This window comes from Podarcis tiliguerta (assembly GCF_965153285.1).
Source record: "Podarcis tiliguerta genome assembly, chromosome: 8".
Lineage (NCBI taxonomy): Eukaryota > Metazoa > Chordata > Lepidosauria > Squamata > Lacertidae > Podarcis > Podarcis tiliguerta.
This window is the reverse complement of record NC_139541.1, coordinates 11,985,698-12,004,046: the sequence shown is the minus strand read 5'-3', so window position 1 is coordinate 12,004,046 and position 18,349 is coordinate 11,985,698. Positions and strand designations below refer to the sequence as shown.

General features: G+C 49.6%; 1 protein-coding gene across 25 annotated transcripts in view; it reads right to left on the bottom strand.

The window, feature by feature from the left end:
* ARHGEF10L (Rho guanine nucleotide exchange factor 10 like) overlaps positions 1–18,349 on the bottom strand; it is a 154,708-nt gene that overhangs the window by 79,719 nt on the left and 56,640 nt on the right. For 13 of the 25 annotated variants that reach the window (XM_083453691.1, XM_083453694.1, XM_083453695.1 and 10 more), the window contains 4 exons: positions 12,365–12,466; positions 5,926–6,032; positions 3,917–3,994; positions 7–186 (listed from right to left, as the gene is read on the bottom strand). In XM_083453691.1, coding sequence (XP_083309817.1) covers positions 7–186; positions 3,917–3,994; positions 5,926–6,032; positions 12,365–12,466 — 467 coding nt within the window. Of the gene's footprint in view, positions 1–6; positions 187–3,916; positions 3,995–5,925; positions 6,033–8,615; positions 8,925–12,364; positions 12,467–18,349 lie in introns of those variants that run through there. The other 12 variants (XM_083453697.1, XM_083453696.1, XM_083453698.1 and 9 more) reach the window with 2 other exon arrangements.

Here is an 18,349-nt window from a genome sequence, read left to right as displayed (position 1 = left end):
ACTCACCGAGGCCACAAAGAGGTCACCGATTTTCTCCGTGGTGTCCCACTCAGCTACGCGCGAAGACAAGGCGATCTGGAACATGGAGTGGCACTGCAGGATCTCTTTGACCCGGAAGAAAACCACCTGGCATTTCCGGAGGCTGAGAACTTTGGGCTCCATCTCCACAAGAGGGTTCCTGTAATCCTGTCAGCAGTGGAGATGGAAGACACGGAGCCGTGAAAAGCAGGTCGCTCCCTGACAGAGTATTTGCCTTGAATGAACAAGGTCTCTTTACAGTAACAATATGGAAGCTAAGGTAAAGGGACCCCTGACCATTAGGTCCAGTCGTTACCAACTCTGGGGTTGCAGCGCACATCTCGCTTTACTGGCTGAGGGAGCTTCCGGGTCATGTGGCCAGTATGACTAAGCCACTTCTAGTGAACCAGAGCAGCGCACGGAAATGCCGTTTACCTTCCCGCCAGAGCGGTACCTATTTATTTACTTGCACTTTGACATACTTTCAAACTGCTAGGTTGGCAGGAGCAGGGACTGAGCAACGGGAGCTCACTCCGTCGCAGGTATTTGAACCACCGACCTTCTGATCGGCAAGTCCTAGACTCTGTGGTTTAACCCACAGCGAAGCTACTATGTTATTAAATCTCAAACGAAAAGCTTGGACAACAGCCCACATTGGAATGATTAACAACTTGGGAGTTGATGTGTCATTAAACTTCAGACAACATACTTGGACAACAGCCCGGATTGGAAGATTGGAATGGAGTCAGGGAAAGCTGCGCTGGCAAATAGACAGTTGAAAAATATATTTACAGAAATAAAGCCGTATTCAACGGACGAAATGAAAAATGATTTCTGACATGATTGAGAATCGTAGAGCCAGGGACAGAGAACTTTAAAGCATTTAAACTGGGATGTGGAAAATAGGAAAACAACAAGGAGAGGAAGGAATGAAGATTTGGAAATATGCTTCAGAAGTCCATACTATGGGGAGCCCCAAAAAATTAATACAGTGGTGCCTCGCAAGACGAAAAGAATCCTTGCGGTTTTTTCGTCTTGCGAAGCAAGCCCATTGACGGAGTAGCGCTATTAGCGCTATTGACATTTTAAGGGCTAAAAACAGCTTTTTAAGGTTTGGGGGATTAGCGGTTTTGCTGCTAAAATGCTTTTAGCAGCTTAGCGCTTCAGGAAAAGGGGTTTTGGAGCGGAAAAAAATATCAAATTTTTTCGTCATTTTTCGTCTTGCGAAGCAACCCCATAGGGAAATTCGTCTTGCGAAGCGCCTCTGCAGACGGAAAACCCTTTCGTCTTGCGGGTTTTCCGTCTTGCGAGGCATTCGTCTTGTGGGGCACCTCTGTAATTACAATTGGATTATAATTTGGTCTTTTTTATTTTAGTTTTTTTGTTTTAATTGGATTATGATTGGATATGCTGATTGGCCGTTTTTATTGGAAAATTAATAAAAATGATTTTAAAAAAATGCACAAGGTCTCAATTTCCATCGCCCAGCAGCCTCTCCAGGAAAGACTAGGAACATCTACTGCCTGTTACCCCAGAGAACTGCTGCGAGTGAGTCAGTCAGTCATTCAGTTTTATTGCACATAGCCAAAGGCTGCTGCAATGTACACAGAATCATTCGACAATTAAAAGAAAATATACTGGATTGATACAAAAGACTTAAAACATTTATATTATCAAAACATTACATACTCTAAACAGAGCTATAAAAGTACCCCAAATCAAGACATTAAACAACAAAATTCATAAGCTAAAATCATCACATGGCCACTAATATATCAAAAAACAATGTCAATTAATACAGTGTGCAATTTATACTCGGAGTTTGGCAACAAAGATAGAGCATAGCCTCATGTAGACAGATAGGGTCAAAGTCATCTCCTTTACAGTTGATGGCTACCTTGGCTATATAATTTGCTCTAATTTTCCTTGCAAAGAGTGCTAGACACCAGGTCACATACTTATCTGTGTCTGCGAGGAGATATAAAATCATGTCAGAGGGGCTCTGGCCAGGGGATCTTGTCATTATAGGTACTAAAAATCTTTCTCTTGCATCATCATATAAGGGACAGTGCAAGATATAATGCATAAGGTCCTCTACTTCAGGACATCCCCTAATGCAAACACGTTCGTTTTTTGGTATGCCTCTGTTTCTCCCATCTCTATAAGCAGAGTTTATTGTATTTAATCGTAACTCTGTAAAAGCTTCCCGAAGTTGTGCAAAAGTCAGTTCATTAAAATAAGATGAATGTTCATTGGCCTCTCTAAGTTTAAAATACAATGGGGCACATGTGGATGTGTACACAGAGTTTAGATCATTTTTAGTTGCCCAGAAGCTTGAGGACCAGAATGTCTCTTTGCTTTTGGTGAAATGGGTAGAGCTCAGAGGACGACTTTTGCTTGTTTGGGGAAGGGAAAGAGATTTCCTGGGGTTTTTTGTTGTTTTTTAAGCTGATCTCCCAAGAAATGTGTGACTTTCCTGGTTTCCTTGACAGGGCTATAGCTCAGTGGGCAGAACAGCTGCTTGGCTTGCAGAAGGCCCCGGGTTCCATCCCCAGTGGCATCTTCAGGTAGGGCTAGGAAAGACGCCTTGTCTGAAACCTTGAAGAGCTGCTGCCAGTCAGTGTAGACAATACTAAGCTAGTCTGACAATATAAGGTGACATTGTTTAAATCAGCCCTCTATTCAGAATCATGAGGACTGGAAGCTTGCTTTACTTTAAACACGAAAGGGCCAAAGCTCAGTGGTAAAGCCCTTGCCTTGCACTCAGGATGTCCCAGGCCCAGTCCCTGGCAGCATCTCCCACTGGGGTCAGGGATTGTCCCCTGCCTGAAACCTTGGAGAGCTGCTGCCAGTCAGTGCAGACAACACTGGGCTAGGTGGACTTATACGATATACGATATCTTTATTGTGATTGTCCCATGCAGAACAATGAAATTGAAAACTACATTAAACTACTACAAAACTACATAAAAACTACATAAAATTCAAAAACCCCTAAAAACTCTGAAACCCCATTTTAAAATACACTATACTATAGAGACCCCTTATGCTGCATTTAGAAGCAGAATTGCATTTGGGTAGAAACTGTTTCTCAGGCGGTTAGTCCTGGCCTTTATAACCCTATACAGTGGTACCTCGCAAGACGAATGCCTCACAAGACGAAAAACTCGCAAGACGAAAGAGTTTTTTGTTTTTTGAGTTGCTTCACAAGACGAATTGCCCTATGGGCTTGCTTTGCAAGACGAAAATGTCTTGCGCCTTTTTCTTAAAACCGTCAATGCATTCCTATGGGAAACCGTCAATGCATTTCCTATGGGAAACCGTGCTTCGCAAGATAAAAAATTCACAAGACGAAAAAACTCACAGAACGAATTAATTTCGTCTTGCGAGCCACCACTGTACCTTCTTCCAGAAGGCAGAAGCTGAAAGAGATCATTTCCGGGGTGTGCACTATCCTGCGCTATCTCTGCAGCTTTCTTATGGCACCTGGCAGCATAGATTTGATCTAAGGTGGGAAGAGGACTTGATGGCCTGACTTAGTATATGGCAGCTTTTGCTAAGTTTGTGTTCATGTTTGGTGAGAGGACAGTGGAAGCCACTCGCTCAGGGGTGGGTGGGCAAGAGCAGGTGGGGACAAAAGGTTGATAAAATAATAATTTTATTATTTATATGCCACCCAACTGAGTGGCTTCCCCCAGCCACTCTGGGCAGCTCCAAAGAAAGAATTGAAAACACAGTAAAACACCAAAAATTTCCCTGAACAGGGCTGCCTTCAGATGCCTTCTAAAAGTCAAATAGATGTTTGGCATCTCATGGGAGGGCATTCCACAGGGCAGGTGCCACCTCCGAGAAGGCCCTGTGCCTGATTCCCCGCTCACGAAGCAGAAAGCTCTCTCACCTGCAAGATCCTCCGCAAGGAGTCAACGTAGCTTCTCTCGCTCTGGACGATGGAGCCCAGAATGTGGCGGCGCACAACCTGTAGAGAGGGGATCGGATTAGGTGTGGGTGACTCAGTGGTGTAGCGTGGGGGGTGCAGGGGGGGCCGGCCGCACCGGGCGCAACATCGGGGGGGGGGGCGCTCGCACTCGCAGCTCTCTGCCCCTACCTGGCTCACTCACTCACTCTCACTGCAGTGCTGGCTGTGCGAATCCGATCCGAGCCGCAGGGTCACCGCCCACTGTGGAGGGGAGGGTGCCAGGCGTGCGGTTCGGTGCAGAGAGAGAGCGAGGGACTATCTGGGGAAGGGACAGTGCAGCGGGGGGGGGCAAATTACTTGCCTTGCCCCGGGTGCTGACAACCCACGCTATGCCACTGGGGTGACTCAAGAGAGCATCATGGAGGAGAGAGGAAGAACTGCCGGCTAGGGCAGCATGCAGGGACCAAATAGGTCTATTGGACTGATCAGCACTAAAAAAGTTAATGCTGAAATCAAGTCAAAGGCGACTACAGGGTTACGGCACTCTTCTCGCTTTCAGTCCGAGGGAGTCGGCATTTGCCCACAGACAGCTTTCCAGGTCATGTGGCCAGGAGGACTAAACCGCTTCTGGTAAAACGGAAACACTGTGACGGGAACCAGAGCGCATGGAAACGCCGTTTACCTTCCCACCGCAGCAGTACCTATTTATCTACTTGCATTGGCCTGCTACAGTTGGAGTTCCTCTAAAACCTAAGTGGCTTGCCTTTCTATCCAAAACCAACACAATTACGTATTAATTTCAGGGTGCTTCGGTAGGAAAGCTGTTATCGTGGCTTCCTCCAACGACTCCTAGGAACAGACATTTGTTCAGGGGGCTGGGCATCACTAAGGGAGACCCCTGCTCATGGAGCTACAATTCCCAGAGTTCCACGGGAAGAGGGATTGGTTGTAAGAAAACTCTGGGCATGTGCAGAGTGCCTTATTTTTCTTCAACTCAGGGCTCAAGGATGTGTTGCAGAATATACCAGTCTGGTGGGAGCAATCAGGGCAATGGCCTACCAAGGACTAATATATAAAAGGTAAAGGTAAAGAACCCATGGATGGTTAAGTCCAGTTAAAGGCGACTATGGGGTTGCGGCGCTCATCTCGCTTTAAGTCCGAGGGAGCCGGCGTTTGTCAACAGACAGCTTCCCAAGTCCTATGGCCAGCATGACTCAACTGCTTCTGGCGCAACGGGACACCGTGACGGAAGCCAGAGCGTACAGAAATGCTGTTTACCTTCCTGCCACAGCAGTACCTATTCATCTACTTGCACTGGTGTGCTTTCGAACTGCTAGGTTGGCAGGAGCTAGGACAGAGCAATAGGAGCTCACCCCGTTGTGCAGATTCGAACCGCCCATCTTCCGATCGACAAGCCCAAGAGGCTCAGTGGTTTAGACCACAGTGCCACCCTCAGCAGGAGGAGCGGAGGGAGACCAATTGCGGACCCCAGGGCTCTCTTTTCTGGCCGGTGGGACCCTATCCCAGACCATGCCTCTCACCAGCCCTGTTTCCCACCCTCCTTTAATGCTTTTTTCCTGGCTGCAAAAGGTGCCCTTTAACTCTGATCATGCCTCTAGATTGTAAAAGAAGCCTTTTTTTACAAAGGCGAAATGTGCAGGCATCGCTCCCCCCATTTCCCCCTCTGGCCCCACCCACCAGTGGCATGCGGCCCTCGGGTGGCTTCCCAGAAGCAAATGTGGCCCTTGGGCTGGAAAAGGTTCCCTGCCCCCGTCTCTAGATTCTAAGATCTCGGGCAAAAAAAGTCCTTCTCATCACTTGTTAGCAGATCTTTTTTTAAAAAAAAAAAATGGATATCCACAGGCACTGAGCTATATTTTAGGGTCTCTGCAAAAGCCAGAGTTTTCCCCAAAACAGCCAAGGTGGGTGCAGCTTTCCCTCCCTCAAGGTGCTCCAAAACTTAAGAATGAGCCACGTTCCCAAGCACTCACCTGCTGAGGGCTTAACCCTTCGGGCATTGGGCCCAACTCGGGAAACAGGTGCTTCAAATCATTCACCGGGACCTCCAGGAATCCCATTTCCTCCTCTTCGGAATCGCCTGGAGGGGACGCATGCAGACACAAGATTCACACAAGGTCATCTCCAGGGCTACTGGCCCTTGCAGGGAGAAACACAACACAATGCGCTGGAAGAATTTTATTGTGGGCAGCCAGGAACAACAAAGCAACAGGGAATATGGAACGGGCATATTCAGACAACCAGCCAAAACGTGGAATTAGAAATGTGAATTTTGCTTCTCCCAGAGGATTCAACACACACTTTCAGGATTGTCAGTCCAGCAACGCACCCTTAAAGATTCAGCTGCCAACATCAAAGCATTGCTTTTAATGGTTCTAGTCCTCATAGAAGCCTCATGCTCCTTAAAGGGGCTCAGGAAAGAGCTGTGTCCCATTAAATCCTTCCAGGGTGGCCCCACTGAAACGAAGGGACCCAGATTAGCCATGTCTGTTAATTGGGTCTAATATGACTCCCTGTGCCCTTTTCTTTAAAAGTTGCTATTCCCTGTTCAACTCTCCTCTCAGAGCCTGCTAGGGACCTCTTGAAAACAACCCTCTGTATCTGACACAGAATTCTGCATCCTGGAGCTTTCACAACCATGTATCCAGAGCAGCTCAAAGTCCAGAGAAATAATGCCCCCAAACGAACCATCTCAGCACAATCGTGCAAGTTCCAAGATGCTTTGTAGACCGAGCCAAAATGATAGCGTCATCCTTTTATTTTCGACGATAGCCGCTACCATCATCGCATCATCACAGGACGCCTCGCAGCAGGAGGCAGGCGTTTCTGTCCTCCGTGATATCATCACAGCCCTTTCCTGCCGCGTCTTCCAGAACCCAAGGCTCTGTATTCGTCTCCCTCTGTTGCATTTACCTTCCTACCAACTCAGGGGGCCGATGGAGCTTTTGCTCAGATTGCAACCCCACAAGGGAAGCTTCAGACCCTCCCAGTGTCCCTACTTTCCAGGGGATGTCCTGGGTTTACAGAAGCCGTCCCAGTTTCTGATTTAATCCCAGAATGTCCTGGTTTTCCTTAAAGGCAAAGGTAAAGGGACCCCTGACCATTAGGTCCAGTCGTGGCCGACTCTGGGGTTGCGGCGCTCATCTCGCTTTACAGCTTCCGGGTCATGTGGCCAGCATGACTAAGCTGCTTCTGGTGAACCAGAGCAGCACATGGAAACGCTGTTTACCTTCCCGCCAGAGCGGTACCTGCTTATCTACTTGCACTATGATGTGCTTTCGAACTGCTAGGTTGGCAGCAGCAGGGACAGAGGAACGGGAGTTCACCCCGTCGTGGGGATCCGTACCGCCAACCTTCTGATCGGCAAGCCCTAGGCTCAATGGTTTAGACCACAGCGCCACCCACGTCCCTTTGCTTTTCCTTAGGTTGTCCCTATTTCCATCGGAGAAATTTTGCAGGGTATGGAGTTACATGACCCCCCAAGCCAAGGAGATAAGTAACTATGCAACCTTTAGAAGACATCTGAAGGCAGCCCTGGATAGGGAAGTTTTTACATGTTTTATTATATATGTTGGAAGCCACCCAGAGTGGCTGGGGCAACCCAGTAAGATGAGCGAGGTACAAATAATAAAATTATTGTTGTTGTTATGGAACAGGACGTCTCTATTCTCATCGGAGAAATGTTGGCAGGTGTGAAGGTTGCTCCAGCCTGCTCTGGGGTCAAGGGTCAGCTTGCCTTTTCATGCTGCACCAGGCTGAACATGTGCGCAGACAGCATTTCCCTTCACTGCTTGGGAAGTCTCAACTCCCCAGTTCTCCCAACCATGGGAATGGGAAATCAGAATGCCCTCGGAATAATATGGCAAATGGCAAGGGAGAAAAGGTTTGAGTATGCAATCAACCAGGTTCTTAAGTTAAACTGGCTTTAACCACCTCCGCTTTCATAGAACCATAGAATTCTAGAGCTGGAAGGGACTCCCCAAGATTAATCTAGTCCATGAGTAGGCAAACTAAGGCCCGGGGGGCTGGATCCGGCCCAATCGCCTTCTAAATCTGGCCCACAGACGGTCCGGGAATCAGCGTGTTTTGACATGAGTAGAATGTGTCCTTTTATTTAAAATGCATCTCTGGGTTATTTGTGGGGCCTGCCTGGTGTTTTCACTTGAGTAGAATGTGTGCTTTTATTAAAATGCATCTCTGGGTTATTTGTGGGGCCTGCCTGGTGTTTTCACTTGAGTAGAATGTGTCCTTTCATTTAAAATGCATCTCTGGGTTATTTGTGGGGCATAGGAATTCATTCATTTTTTCTCCCAAAATATAGTCCGCCCCCCCCCCGCAAGGTCTGAGGGACGGTGGACCGGCCCCCTGCTGAAAAAGTTTGCTGACCCCTGATTCTACTCCAACCCCCTGCAATGCAGGAATCTCAGCTAAAGCATCCATGACATAAGAAGATGAGAAAAACACCTTCCCGTCCCAGACCCCGACAGCAAGCAAAACTTGCCTGCTGAGTCATCTCCGAGTGGCACATGACAATGATTTATTTTTATTTTCTTTGGGGGTGCCAGAGAGGAGTAAACCTCAGCGGCTGATGGGACCTCTGAGCTTGGCTCTTTGCTGAAGGAGGGAGCCTGAGTCAAACATAAATAAATGCAAGGGACCTTACCTGAAAGAGACGAAGAGGAGGAGGAGGAGGAGGAAGAGGAACGGATGATGATGAAGTCCCGGTTGGACCGGTGCCGTTTACGCCACATCTCACCCTTCAGGGGTGCCGCTCGCCCGACCCTCCACCCCGTCCCACCAAACCCTCTAGCCAGCCTCGACTGACTGTCCCCAAACTTCCTCTTTCTCCGAGCTCAGGGCAATCTCTAGTTCCCACTCGCGTGCGGGGAGATCTTGGCAAAGGGGTCTCCGGCAGCGGAAAGGTTGCATCGCAGCCAGCTGCAAGGAGGAGCTGGCAAATGAGAAGGGGCGGAGGGCAAAAGAAGGAAGAGCAGCGGAGGGTGTTAGCTGCCCAGGGAGGGGTGGGGATCGGAGGGCACCAGAAATAGACCAGCAAAGGGTGACCTTTTCCTTCCCTAATTTTGGAACAGCTGCTCTGCTGGGACAGCAGCCATGCGGGGAAGAAGGGTTCGGGACGGAAACAGCCAGAGGGGCAGACAGGGAAAGTGCTGGGCTGGAGGGGGGCATGAATGGAGAACCTCGCAACCCCCACCAGCAGAGGAAAATATTTTGGAGAGGGACAAACCGGCAGACCCACCCGACGCATTGAAGGTAGCAAAAATCGCATCGGCGGCTAAATTACCTTCTGCCAAAGATACGGTCAGTTTGCAAAATTGAGGTTCCCTATGAGGACCCCAGGCGTTTGGACCAGATGACCCCTAAGGTTCCCCCCCCCCTTTCCAATTGTCCAGCTCTATGCTTCAGGGGACGCGGGTGGCGCTGTCGGTTAAACCACAGAGCCTAGGACTGGCCGATCAGAAGAGCGGCGGTTCGAATCCCTGCGACGGGGTGAGCTCCCCTTGCTCGGTCCCTGCTCCTGCCAACCTAGCAGTTCGAAAGCATGTCAAAGTGCAAGTAGATAAATAGGTACCACTCCAACAGGAAGGTAAACGGCGTTTCCGTGCACTGCTCTGGTTTGCCAGAAGTGACTTAGTCCTGCTGGCCACATGACCCGGAAGCTGTACGCCGGCTCCCTCGGCCAATAAAGCGAGATGAGTGCTGCAATCCCGGAGTTGGCCATGACTTGACCTAATGGTCAGGGGTCCCTTTACCTTTACGCTTCTGTTATTTTCTGCCCTCCAGATGCAACGGGGTATTAAATGCAACTGCATTCTGAAGACACCCCCCCCACCTGTCTTCTACAACTAAAAACAATAAAAATAATGGAAGGTGCATAGGTGAAGGAGGAGCCTGCAAGCTCTTAAAATTAACCCCCAGAAATCATTTCCTAATGGAGCATGTGGCAGAAGTCGAAGAGAAGAAGGGGTGTAACTCAGGGCTGGAGCACTTGCTTGGCATGCAGAAGGACCCAGGTTCAATCCCTGGCGGCATCTCCAGGTAGGCCTGGGACATGGGGGGAGCCTGCCTCAAACCCTGGAGAGCTGCTGCCAGCCAGTGCTGACCACTGTTCTGACAGCTTCCTCTCTTTCTGTTGAAACGAGGCCTTTAATCCAAACCAGGCTGACCCCTGACTCCAGAGCAGGCTGGAGCAACCTTCATAAAAGGTAAAGGGACCCCTGACCATTAGGTCCAGTCGTGGCTGACTCTGGGGTTGCAGCGCTCATCTCGCTTTATTGGCCGAGGGAGCCGGCGTACAGCTTGTGGTTCATGTGGCCAGCAGGACTAAGCTGCTTCTGGTGAACCAGAGCAGCGCACGGAAACTCTGTTTACCTTCCTGCCGGAGCGGGACCTATTTATCTATTTGCACTTTGACGTGCTTTCGAACTGCTAGGTTGGCAGGAGCAGGGACCAAGCAACGGGAGCTCACCCCATTGGGATTCAAACCGCCGACCTTCTGATCAGTAAGTCCTAGGCTCTGTGGTTTAACCCACAGCACCATCAGCGTCCCTTGGAGCAACCTTCACACCTGCCAACATTTCTCCGATGAGAATAGGGACATCCTATTCAATAACAATAATAATTCTATTTGTACCCCACCCATCTGACTGGGTTGCCTGAGCCACTCTGGGCGGCTTCCAACATACAGTGGTACCTTGGTTCTCAAACTTAATCCGTTCTTGGGGTCCATTTGACTCTCAAAACCATTTGAAAACCAAGGCACAGCTTCCGATTGGCTGCAGGAGCTTCCTGCGGAAGCGGAAGGTGTGTCGGACATTCAACTTCCAAAAAACGTTTGCAAACCGGAACACTTACTTCTGGGTTTGCGGCATTTGGGAGCCAATTTGTTTGGCAACTAAGCAGTTCGAGAACCAAGGTACCACTGTGTATAAAAACATAATAAAACATTAAACTTTTTTTTAACACTTCCGTATACAGGGCTAACCCCTTCATATGTCTTCTAAAAGGTTGTTTCTCCTTGGCTTGGGGGTCGGACAACTCCATGCCCATTTCTATGATGAAAATAGGGACGTGCTAAGGAAAAGCGGGACATTCCAGGGTCAAATCCGAAACCGGGACGGCTTCTGCAAATCTGGGACTGCCTCTGGAAAATAGGGACACTTGGAGGGTCCCAAAACAGCAAAGGAGAAAAGGCAGGCAAGTCCTTGCCCTGAAGATCTGACATTCCAAAATCCGAAGGCTGTCAAAGCAGCGAACTACGGAAAGCAAGGGTTAGCACATCAACGAAGACTGCAATGTTGGTCAACCATGAGCTCTAGCCACAGGTGTGCCTCTATGCAGCGGCTGGCACAAGCAACTACGAGGTCCGCACCCGCAACTAGAAGGCGCAACCAGATCTGCGCACAGTAAGCAAGGGTTCAAGCTCGCTCACCACAAAGGCCTGGTGGAACAGCTCTGTCTTGCAGGCCCTGCGGAAAGATGTCAAGTCCTGCAGGGCCCTGGCTCTGGTTGAGGCCAGCCTAACCTCCCTGTGGCCCAGGACCTCCAAGATGTTTTTGTTTGAAGACCGTAAGGTCCTCCGTGGGACATACCAGGAGAGGCGGTCCCGTAGGTATGAGGGTCCTAGGCCGTAGAGGGCTTTAAAGGTCAAAACCAGCACCTTAAAGCTGATGCCGTACTCCACCAGGAGCCAGTGCAGCTGGTATAGCACCGGGTGAATGTGATCCCGCAGCGAGGACTCCGTAAGGAGTCTCGCCGCGGCATTCTGCACCCGCTGGAGTTTCTGGGTCAGTCTCAAGGGCAGCCCCACGTAGAGCGAGTTACAATAATCCAGTCTGGAGGTGACCGTTGCGTGGATCACAGTGGCTAGGTCAGGGCGAGAGAGGTAAGGAGCCAACTGCTTAGTTTGGTGGAGATGAAAAAATACCGTCTTTGTTATAGCTGCAATCTGTGCCTCCATGGAAAGGGAGGTGTTGAAGATAGTAGTATGGAAATATTTTTTATAAACTAAATAAATAACAGAGGGTCTCTGAGGACACACAGAGTGCCTTTGCTCTAGGCCACTAGTTGCAATGCGTTCTGGCTGCGGGAGGTCGAAGCGGTCCTCTGTGTTTGTGTACGTGGTTGGGAGCAGGGCTTCCAGATTCCCCCCTCCCCCCCCCCCATAGCAACACCGCCCTGCTTTTGGCAGGCTCTGCAAAAACAACAGCACTCTCGAGCATGTGCAAAGTGTGCAGGTTCCGGGGGGGGGCAACCCCCAGCAAGGCCCTCTTCACTAGCAGAGGCAAGCTAAGACACAGAAGCTCACACACAACAAAACTCCACTGCAAATCATGCTACCTCGTCTCGAATGGAGACAGGATCCGGGAGGGCAAGAGGCCCCCAGATCCGTACCTCTGTCCACTGACAACTTGTGGGCTTTGGAGAGCTCCCCAGTCCAGGACAAAGAGCGCTTCCTGCCTGGCTCCATGGCGCTCCTGCCTGGCTCCACGTCCCCTACAGCCAGGGAAACATCACGAGAAAAACAGAAAGAAAATACTGTGTTTACTCTCTTCTCCCCTTCCTTACACAGCCAGGCATGCTTGCTAACTTCAGGGAAGTTCTCTCAACAGCCACTGGGGAGGGGGGCAGCAAGCCCAAAGGGATTTTTGCCCCCCACCCCAAACCAGCAAAGTGGGTGCTTGTCTCCCAGGGTGCAGCTTCAGACGGCACATGCCCTAGCTGCGTTCCAATTGCATCTATATGCATGTATTTGCCCTGGTTAAGTTAGCTAAGCTACAAGAGGAAAGAAACATGAAAAATCGAAGCAAGTTCCGCTTGTTCCCAGTTGTTCGTTTTGCCCACGTAAGCAGATCCTGCAAGGAGGTACACCCCCCCCCCCAGGGATGTTTTGTAACTGCCCAGAGAGGGAAGTGGGGTTTTGTGGCCTCAGAGGCCCTGCGGCTGGGAATCCTCCTTGTGAACTCAGCGTGGCACACGCAAGCGAAAAGATTGCTGTACTTTCCGTGAGTGTGAATGAGAGAGACAGACAAACAAACTAACAGACAGACAGAATTGGGGCAAGCAGCTGATATGAGCCCCATCTGCACCATGCAGCAAATAAACCTGTTCTTTGTTTGTTTTTATTAAAGATTTCCTTGTGAAACAAACAAATTTTTTTTTTAAAAAAAGCTACTTTACGTGTGATTTAGTTACAGCTTTGCGCAGATGCTGCGAAAATAAATGAATGAACACAGACTCGTTTGGGGGGTGAGGAACAGTCAGAAGAGACTGTCCGAGACGGCAGGCAAGCTTCCTGGAACCGAGTAAGGATGGCAGAGGGCTTAAAAGGCTCTTTCTGCGCTGGATTTTGCTGCTGCTAAAAGGGCTTTATAATACCTCTATTAGGCTCTGGGAAGGTTGCATGAGGCTTCTGGAAGGCTGCATAGGATTCCAGCAAAATCTCGCAGGTAAGATAGGGATAGTCATGCAGGAGAGGTTCGGGGGGGGGGGTCTTCCTGACTTTCCGCGCTTTGGCCTTTGCCCGAACGTAACCCCCATGTAAGCTGTGGGCCTACCAAAGGTGTCAGGGGCTTTGAAGTCAAACTCAGAACGAAAGGGAGAAACAGGCGAAGAGGAAGGCACGTTTGGCAAACCCTCACCGCGATCAACTCCCACCCGTAAACCTATGTCCCCACTGTGGAAGGACATGTGGGTCCAGAATTGGCCTCCACAGTCACTTACGGACTCACTGTTAAGACCGTGTTTATGGAAGACAATCATACTTGGCTACGAAGAAAAGAAAGAAAGAAAGAAAGAAAGAAAGAAAGAAAGAAAGAAAGAAAGAAAGAGAAAGCCACTGAAATTCATGGGGATCCTCTGGTAATTTCAATGAGTAAAACTTAGTTGACCCTCCCAGACATGCATGGTCTCACAGTTGTGCAAGAGTTTGGGCTGCCAGGCCAGGAATCACCATGATCAACTCCTGCCTGGAATCCTATGTCCCCATAGTGGCAGAGCTACCTCTTTCAGCACTAGGAGCAGCATAATAATAATAATAATAATAATAATAATAATAATAATAATAATTTATTATTTGTACCCCGCCCATCTGGCTGGGTTTCCCCAGCCACTCTGGGCGGCTTCCAACAGAGATGAAAAATACACTAAAATGTCACATATTAAAAACTTCCCTGACAGCCTTCAGATGTCTTCTGAATGTCAGGTAGTTGTTTATCACTTTGACATCTGATGGGAGGGCGTTCCACAGGGCGGGCGCCACTACCGAGAAGGCCCTCTGCCTGGTTCCCTGTAACTTGGCTTCTCGCAGTGAGGGAACCGCCAAAAGGCCCTCAGAGCTGGACCTCAGTGTCCAGGCAGAACGATGGGGGAGGAGACGCTCCTTCAGATATATTGGACCGAGGCCGTTTAGAGCTTTAAAGGTCAGCACCAACACTTTGAATTGTGCTCGGAAACGAACTGAGAGCCAATGTAGGTCTTTCAAGACCAGTGTTATATGGTCTCGGCGGCTGCTCCCAGTCACCAGTCTAGCTGCCGCGTTCTGGATTAGTTGTAGTTTCCGGGTCACCTTCAAAGGTAGCCCCACATAGAGCACATTGCAGTAGTCCAAGTGGGAGATAACTAGAGCATGCACCACTCTGGTGAGACAGTCCGCAGGCAGGTAGGGTCTCAGCCTGCGTACCAGATGGAGCTGGTAAACAGCTGCCCTGGATACATCCTGGGGTGTGCGCGGAAAGTGACACAAGTCCCAGGGGTCCACAGCAAGCAGCGAGTGTCTTGGGGGGGTTGAGTCCCGGGGGGGCAGGGGCGGCCATGGTGGCACACACACACACCCGGGATGGCACCCAGCCCCGCCCCCACCTTTGTCCGCCAGTGGGTCCCCACTGTGGAAAGATGTGTAGATCCAGAATTGCCCTCCACAGTCACTTATGGACTCACTGTGAAAACCGTGTTTATGGAAGACAATCTTACTCGGCTACGAGGGATTGCAGAAGAAGGAAGAGGAGGAGGAGGAGGAGGTACATTTAAAGCCCTACAACATCACCAGTGATTTTCTTCACAGGGGGAAAAGGTGCCGTTACTGCGTACGCTTGAGTACCGCCAGAAAAAAAACATCGCTTTAAACAGCCACAGCTTCCTCTAAAGATGAGAGAAGGCAGAACTGATAAAACACCTACTTTGCCTCTGTCTTAACCCAAAGGGAAAGCAATGCCCAACCTGGTAATAACAGAATAAATGATGCAAGGAAAGGGCTATAGCCCAAGATAGGAAAAGATAGAAAAAGTAAGGGAACACCTAGCTATGAATTCAAATCTCCAGGGCCTGTTGAGCTGCACCCAAGGTTACGAAAAGGAGCTCGCGGATGTAATCTCAGATCCCTGCAGGCTGGAGGTGGGGAAATGCCGTCCCCATCGGACAGAAGACCCAGGCTGACGGGCCGAACCCAAAGCATCCTCACCAAGGGTGCCTCATCATCCAGGGAAGAGAAGAGCAAAACCATAGCAGCCTCTTTGGAAGAAAGAGGGAATATAAAACGTAGCAAGAAGAAACGAAATAAATATGTCCCCTCGACACATTTAGCACACATCAAGGGATTTACAAGACAGTGTAGGATAATGCAAGATTTTTTGTTTTTTATAAAAGAAAGCCTTTACAGTGGTACCTCGGGTTACATACGCTTCAAGTTACAGACTCCGCTAACACGCAACTAGTACCTCGGGTTAAGAACTTTGCTTCAGGATGAGAACAGAAATTGTGCTCCGGAGGCATGGCAGCAGCAGGAGGCCCCATTAGCTAAAGTGGTGCTTCAGGTTAAGAACAGTTTCGGGTTAAGAACAGACCTCCGGAATGAATTAAGTACTTAACCTGAGGTACGACTGTACAGTCATACCACGGGTTAAATATGCTTCAGGCTGAGCGTTCTCAGGTTACGCTCCACGGCGACCCAGAAGTAACGGAACGTGTTACTTCCGGGTTTTGCCCGCTCGCGCACGTGCAGATGCTCAAAATGACGTCACGCGCCTGCGTGGAAGCGGTGAAACGTGAGTCGCGCAGTCACGTGTTACGTTCTACTCAGGATGCGAACGGGGCTCCGGAACGGATCCCGTTTGCATCCAGAGGTATCACTGTACAGCTACAACCATGGTGCTAGACACTCATCCCCTAAGTAGGACAGTGGATTTTTATTTTATTTTTAGGAACAGGGAGGTATGCAGTGGCAGAGCTTCATGCTCCAGCACCGGGGAGTGGAGAGCTGGGGCTCGCATGCATCCCGGGGGTGTAGCATGCCACCTGTGGGGGCACGGCACCCAGCGCGGGCATAGGGACAGCCACGATGGGACCCCATGAGGATCACGCTGCCGGGGGCAGTGCACTCCCCACCCCACTCCTCTTCCTCCGCCAGTGGGTGGGTGTGCTGAGTTCATGCCCAAAGAGCTTCTCTTTAGACACCCCATGGCTCCATGGGCATAGCTGCCCCCCACCCCACCCCACCCCACAAAGTAAATAAACAAAAATACTGTATTTTTCGCTCTATAAGACGCACCAGACCACAAGACGCACCTAGTTTTGGGAGGAGGAAAACAAGGGAAAAAATATTCTGAATCTCAGAAGCCAGAACAGCAAGAGGGATCGCTGCGCAGTGAAAGCAGCAATCCCTCTTACTGTTCTGGCTTCTGTGATAGCTGCGCAGCCTGCATTCGCTCCACAAGATGCACACACATTTCCCCTTACTTTTTAGGAGGGGAAAAGTGAGTCTTATAGAGCAAAAAATACGGTACTTAACGAACCGATCAATCGTGTAGCAGATAACTCAGTTCTGCCTCCTTACTAACATGAATCCTGCCCTCCCTAACAAATCCTGACGACGCCCGTGCATGAGTCTTATGCTATTTTTAAGCGCAGGATGTTTTGCTGCACCAGAAGCCACATGACAAGAGCCATTCCTGTGACGTGCGCAAAATTCATCGTCCTCTCTGCAGCGCACAGGAGTTTTTCTCAGTGACTCAATGGAAGCGGTTGTGATGAAGACAGAAGCAGGATGTGAATGTATGACTCAACCTCTGAAGTGAAATGAAAGAGAAAGTGTCTGGGAATTCCAGACGGGGAAAGACCAAACCTGAGAAACTTAAGAACAGCTTTGCCACCGGATCAGGGCAGCAACTTGTTCCCATGGTAGCCAACGAGGTTTCCATAATGAGAATCCTATAAGCGGGACCTGAGGACAACAGCAACACTCCCCAGTTGTGATTCCCAGCAATGGTAGCTGTCAGGGAACTGCCATCGGAGCGGGAGGCGGAGAGGAGGCTCCCGGACGATGGAGGAGAGGGTCCTAGTAGGAGGAGGGATAGCCCATCCGCTGGGGAAGGTAATCAGCGTAACACCAGTGGAGAAGGGGAGGAGATAGAGGAATCGGAGAGGTGGCTCCAGGACTCTTCGCAGGAGACCAGCGGAGAGGGCACAAGTGCTCCTTTGCCCACACCCACCTTGCGCAGAAAGCTTTCGCGCAGGCAACGGGGGAGGAGACTGGGCGTCAAACAGCTTTTATGTTGGAAGCGGTTTAAGAAACGCCCACTGACGGATTCTGCCAGCGACTGAGGCAGCCACGGATTAGAGGCTGTCCTGTCAGAAAGGGTTCAACCATCCAAGCTAGCCATGAGTAAAGGCAACTTACGCACAAGCAATCCCTAGAACCACTACAGTAGCCATTATTATTATTATTTATTAAATTTGTATACAGTGATAACCTTGGGTTAAGTACTTAATTCGTTCCGAAGGTCCTTTCATAACCTGAAACTGTTCTTAACCTGAAGCACCACTTTAGCTAATGGGGCCTCCCGCTGCCGCCGCACGATTTCTGATCTCATCCTGAAGCAAAGTTCTTAACCCAAGGTATTATTTCTGGGTTAGCAGAGTCTGTAACCTGAAGCGTCTGTAACCTGAAGCATCTGTAACCTGAGGTACCACTGTACCGCCTTATACTTGCAGGTCTCAAGGTGGTTACAACATAAAATCGCAATATAAAAATACCAAATAGGTAATAAAAATAATAACAAAACTATCCAATAATTCCCCTCCAACACATTTTAAAAGGGCATTGGATGTCAATCAGTCAAAGGCCTGGTTAAAAAGGAACATTTTTGCCTGACACGAAAGCTGTATAATGAAGGCGCCAGGCGAACTTCCCTGGGAAGAGCATTCCACTGATGGGGAGCCACTGCAGAGAAGGCCCCGTTCTCATGTTGCCACCCTCTGGACCTCTAGAGGAGGAGGCACATTAAGAAGGGCCTCAGAAGATCTCAGAGTCTGGGCATCTTCATATGTTGTTAATATTGTTTGATAGATATGAATGCTGTCTTACTTTGTGAATCCTATAATACA